General features: G+C 42.6%; 1 protein-coding gene across 1 annotated transcript in view; it reads left to right on the top strand.

Annotated features, from left to right (window-relative positions):
* Positions 1–5110, top strand: part of LOC112071375 (phosphatidylinositol 3,4,5-trisphosphate 5-phosphatase 1-like) — a 72494-nt gene that overhangs the window by 44909 nt on the left and 22475 nt on the right. The window contains 5 exon segments of the mRNA XM_024138832.2: positions 468–564; positions 1005–1143; positions 2500–2579; positions 2581–2607; positions 4446–4514. Of these exon segments, the coding sequence (XP_023994600.2) occupies positions 468–564; positions 1005–1143; positions 2500–2579; positions 2581–2607; positions 4446–4514 (412 nt within the window).

Here is a 5110-nt window from a genome sequence, read left to right on the forward strand (position 1 = left end):
CACCCACTGCCGACTCATTCCACTTCCACTGCAGACCCATCCACTCACTGGAAGACCCGATCCACTCACTGCAGACATTAATCCACTCACTGCAGACTCATCCACTCACTGCAGACCCCATCCACTCACTGCAGACCCATCCACTCACTGCAGACTCATCCACTCACTGCAGACCCATCCACTCACTGCAGACCCACCAACTCACTGCAGACCCATCCACTCACTGCAGACCCACCAACTCACTGCACACTCTTTGGCCCAATTTCCCGGACACAGATGAAACCTAGTCCTGGTTTAAAATGCATGTGCAATGAAGATTCTCCAATGAAATGGCTTTTTAGTCCAAGACTAGACTTAATCTGTGTCTGGGAAACTGGCCCTCTTTTTATTAACAACCTAGACGATGAAAGGCACAAACAGTAGAGAGGCCTAACTTTACATCCATGTTGTTTTTCTTTATGTTCCAGGAAATAAGGGAGCAGTGGGTGTGTCCTTCATGTTCAACGGTACTTCCTTTGGCTTTGTCAACAGTCACCTGACTTCGGGGAGCGAGAAGAAGCTCAGGTGAGCTACAGGGATTAAAAATGGCTGACAAATTACGTATTCAGAATGTAACAATCCTCAAGCATTTTAAATAGTTCTGACCCCTAGAAACCAGTTTATGTTGAAAGCAAAACGGAGTTAAATCAAAAAGTGTATTGATTCCACTGACACAATATCAGAATGTTTAGCATCTCCTCAAAATGCCTCTAAACTCTTACAAGTTTTTTGGGGTTGTTTATGCTCCAGTATTATTTAGGATGTCTGTTGTTATTTGTGGCCTGTCTGCTCTATTTCTTGAGTAGCCTTTAACTGGCTCTGTTCATTTCTGTTTGATGAAAAAAGGAACACAAAGATATGAGTCTGCATATTGCAAAAATAGCTAAATGTGAGAAAAGAAGATACCATATCTCAACTACTTGAAAGCAAGACATTTATTTTCTCAACATTTATTCTCTTACCAGACGCAACCAAAATTACGTCAGCATCCTACGTTTCTTGAATCTTGGAGATAAGAAACTGAATCCGTTTGACATCACACATCGATTCACTCATCTGTTCTGGCTTGGGGATCTGAATTATCGAATTGAATTGCCATCCACAGTAAGTTGAACTAGCATAGCAGTTAACGTTGGATGTGGAGATTGTATTGTGATGAATTTGGGGGGGGGGGGGGTAGCCTGAACCGGGGACTCTAATTATCTCTCAAACTGCTTATCGACTATCAAACTCTCAACTTGCGTTATTAGCCTCAACAGATCATCACAAGCTCTTCAACTGCTTCTTATCGACTATAACAACTCAATCTCTATCTCAACGCAACTCACGCCATGCATCAAACGCTCACTGGCCTAACTATCACAATCTCAACTGCTCTATCACTGCATTCAACAACTTCAAACTGCTTATAGACATACACAACTCATTCAACTGCTTACAATACCTCTTCAACTGCTCTATCGACTATCAACAAACTCTTCAACTGCTCTCAAGTTTCGACTATCAACAACACTCAACTACTCTATCGACTATCAACAACTCTCAATGCTAAGTCGATATTTCATCAACTATCATCGACCCAACTTCTCAACTGCCTCTATCGACTATCAACAACTCTCAACTGCCATTCTCATCACAGTCTACTGTCTATCGAATCACAACTCTCAATCGCTCTTCACTATCAACAAACCTCAACTGCTCTATCACTATCAACAACTCTCCAACTGCTCTATCAGACTATCAAATCCAACTCTCAACTGCTCTATCGACTATCAACAACTCTCAACTGCTTATCAACTATCAAACACTTCATGCTTATCAACATCACACTCTCAACTGCTCTCAACTGCTCTATCGACGATCAACAAACTCTCAACTGCTTTATCAACTTATCAACAACTCTCAACTGCTCTATCTCGACTATCAACAACTCCAACTCTTTATCAACTCAACACTCTCAACTGCTCTATTCAACTATCAACAACTCTCAACTGCTTCAACTGCTCTATCAACTATCAACAACTCTCAACTTGCTTCTCAACTTGCTCTATCGACTATAAAACAACTCTCAACTGCTGTATCAAACAACTCTCAACTGTTATCAACAACTCTCAACTGCTCTCAACCACTGCTGGTCTAAATTTGTATTCATTTGCTTATTGAATGTTTGTTACATACCAAGTAAGTAAGCGTAAGCAAGCAAGTTGTTACTTGGACACACACACTTGTGTAAAGGACATGGACCAGAGGAGTGCACTACTTATTTATTTACCCAAAGCCCTGGTCTACAGTAGTTCACTAATATAGGGATGAGGGTGCCATTTGGGACAAAGCCAGCATGCAGTTCCTGTTCCCTATTTCTTCTAGCAGCAGTTGGCTAAATAGAGACAGTGGCTGTGCTGATGACATCACCCGGGCAGAAGAGAGAGCAGCTACTTTGCATTGTGTTCCCCTTAACAGGAAGCCGAGAGAGCATCTGGACACCAGATCAACACGAGCAGCAGTACCTAGGAACTGCTGTGTAGAGACCAGCTCACCATTGAGAGGAGAGGGGAAGATATTCCTACACTGAATGGATAGAACATGCCACTAGCACATACAAGATATGTATAGCTAAACTATGCCAGTCAGTACCCAGGCTACATCGGACTGTGTCAGCAGACCAGTCACCATGAAGAGAGAGAGTGGGGAAGTATTTGCCTACCATGGTAAGACATGGCCTACTTAGCAAACATACTAGTACAACTTAGCAGAGTACAGGAACTGGGTGTAGAGACCAGACTCACCATTGATGAAGGGAAGAGAGGGAAGACTATAGCTAGTCCAGACACTATGGTAAGACATGGCACTTAGCAAGCGATACTAGTAATTAGCAGCAGTCCGGAACTGCTGTGTAGAGGACCAGCTCACCATTGAGCAAAGGGAGAGGAAAGATATTTCCTACCATCTAGCTTAGAACTACAAGAGCCATCTAGCACTACCAACATAACTAGTTAAGCTTGCAAGCGTACCAGTAGTAAACTTGCTGTGTAGAGCAAGCTCACCAGAGAAGGGAGAGGGAAGATATTGCCTTAACTATAGGGCTAAGACGATGGCCACTAGCAAACATACTAGTAAATTAGCAGCGTCCCAGGAACGCGTTAGACCAGCTCACATTAGAAGAGAGGGAAGATACTCTGCTACCCTACCGACTATGCTAGCTACAGACTATAGGCCACTAGCCCACAGCCTACTCTACTAGTAAACTATAGGCTAGCAACCCCAGAGCCATGACTCTAGCTTAGCTCCTACCAGAGAGCTATATATATATAGCACTCGAGCTAAGAGCCATAGACTCTAGCTATCCCTACCAGAGAGTATTAGGCTATGCCACAAGAGCCATGACTCTAGCTAGCTACCAGAGAGATTTTATGCTCACAAGAGCATGACCTAGCTAGCCTACCAGAGAGTATGTATGCCCAAGCGCCATGACTCTAGCTAGCCCTACCAGAGAGTTAAACTATAGGCTAGCTAGCCCCAGAACCATGGACTTCTAGCTAGCCCTAACCAGAGAGAACTATTTAGCTCCACAAGAGCCATGACTCTAGCTAGCCCTTACCAGAGAGTAACTATTATGCTCCAAGAGCATGACTCTAGCTAGTCCTACCAGAGTATTTATGCTCACAAGAGCATGACTCTAGCTAGTCCTACCAGAGAGTATTTATGCTCACAAGAGCCATGACTCTAGCTAGTCCTACCAGAGAGTTTATTTATTGCTCACAAGAGCCATGACTCTAGCTTATCCTACCAGAATGTATTTATGCTCACAAGAGCCATGACTCTAGCTAGTCCTACCAGAGAGTATTTATGCTCCACAAGAGCCATGACTCTAGCTAGTCCTACCAGAGATTATTTATGCTCACAATAGCTTATGCTTTTGTCATGGACATGGTATTGTGCCAAATGTAGCCTGTACATTACGAGAGTGAGTTCACCACAACATGTAACAAGATGTAGAGAAAGTTAGACGAATGAGATTATGTTACATTATTTTGTCTATATTTCTGTCTGTATATTGTTAATTATTCTTTTTTTAATTTTTTTTTGCCTTACTTCCCTTATCTCACCTCATTGCTCACATTGTTATATAGACTTATTTTTTCTTTTGTATTATTGTATGTGTAACTCTGTGTTGTTGTATGTGTCGAACTGCTTTGCTTATCTTGGCCAGGTCGCAATTGTAAATGAGAACTTGTTCTCATTTCCTACTGGTTAAATAAAGGTGAATAAAAATAAATAAATAAATAAAATTGTTAGACAATGTCAGCACCACTTCACCAGGTCAAATTCCTGGTACATGTACATGTAATTGACAAATAATGGTGATTCTGACACCTCTCTCTCTCTTTTTAAAAATGTTATCTCATCACAGATGAGGAGGAGATCACGTTCGCGCCCACGTATCGTTTCGAGGAGGACACACGCGAGAGATATGCTCTACACCAAGGCCCAAAGCCACTGGGGTAAGTTTATTGTGTATGTTCCTGAGATGCTGTATGGCACAGGTGGCCCTCATACAGTTAGAGAAAAATAAGCAAATATTCTGAGGCACAAGTCCACAGCTTCGCTGTTTATTATTTGTGTACCTCTGATGTGTGTAAGGTGTGCGGTCCTAAAGCACTAAACGTGACGAGTGAAAAGTGGTATGATCAGTCTGTCATGAATGGTCTGCGTCCAAATGGGAATCCTATTCGGTGGCATACATAGACCCTATGGGGTGCTACTGTTCTCTGCATTGACACGTCATGTGGAACGAGATTTAGTGTCGCTTGCCACAGTTAGATATAGAGGAAAATAGCGGTTTTTCTCCATAGGCTCGTGCGGTCTAATAAGTAGATGAGTCTGCCAGTGGTTGCACTATAAAGGGAATGTATTCTGGCCCGATCCATTGCGGCTCGTTTGATCATAAGTGAAGTAAAGTTGGCCTATGTCTGATTGCGCATAGTGCAATCGTTGTTATAAGTGGTATCCGTTGCAGTTGATGCACTATGTAGTGGGATGGTGGAAGTGTAGTGGCATTTCCTCCTTTCAC

Source organism: Salvelinus sp. IW2-2015, unplaced genomic scaffold (assembly GCF_002910315.2).
Source record: "Salvelinus sp. IW2-2015 unplaced genomic scaffold, ASM291031v2 Un_scaffold1598, whole genome shotgun sequence".
Taxonomy (NCBI): Eukaryota; Metazoa; Chordata; class Actinopteri; order Salmoniformes; family Salmonidae; genus Salvelinus; species Salvelinus sp. IW2-2015.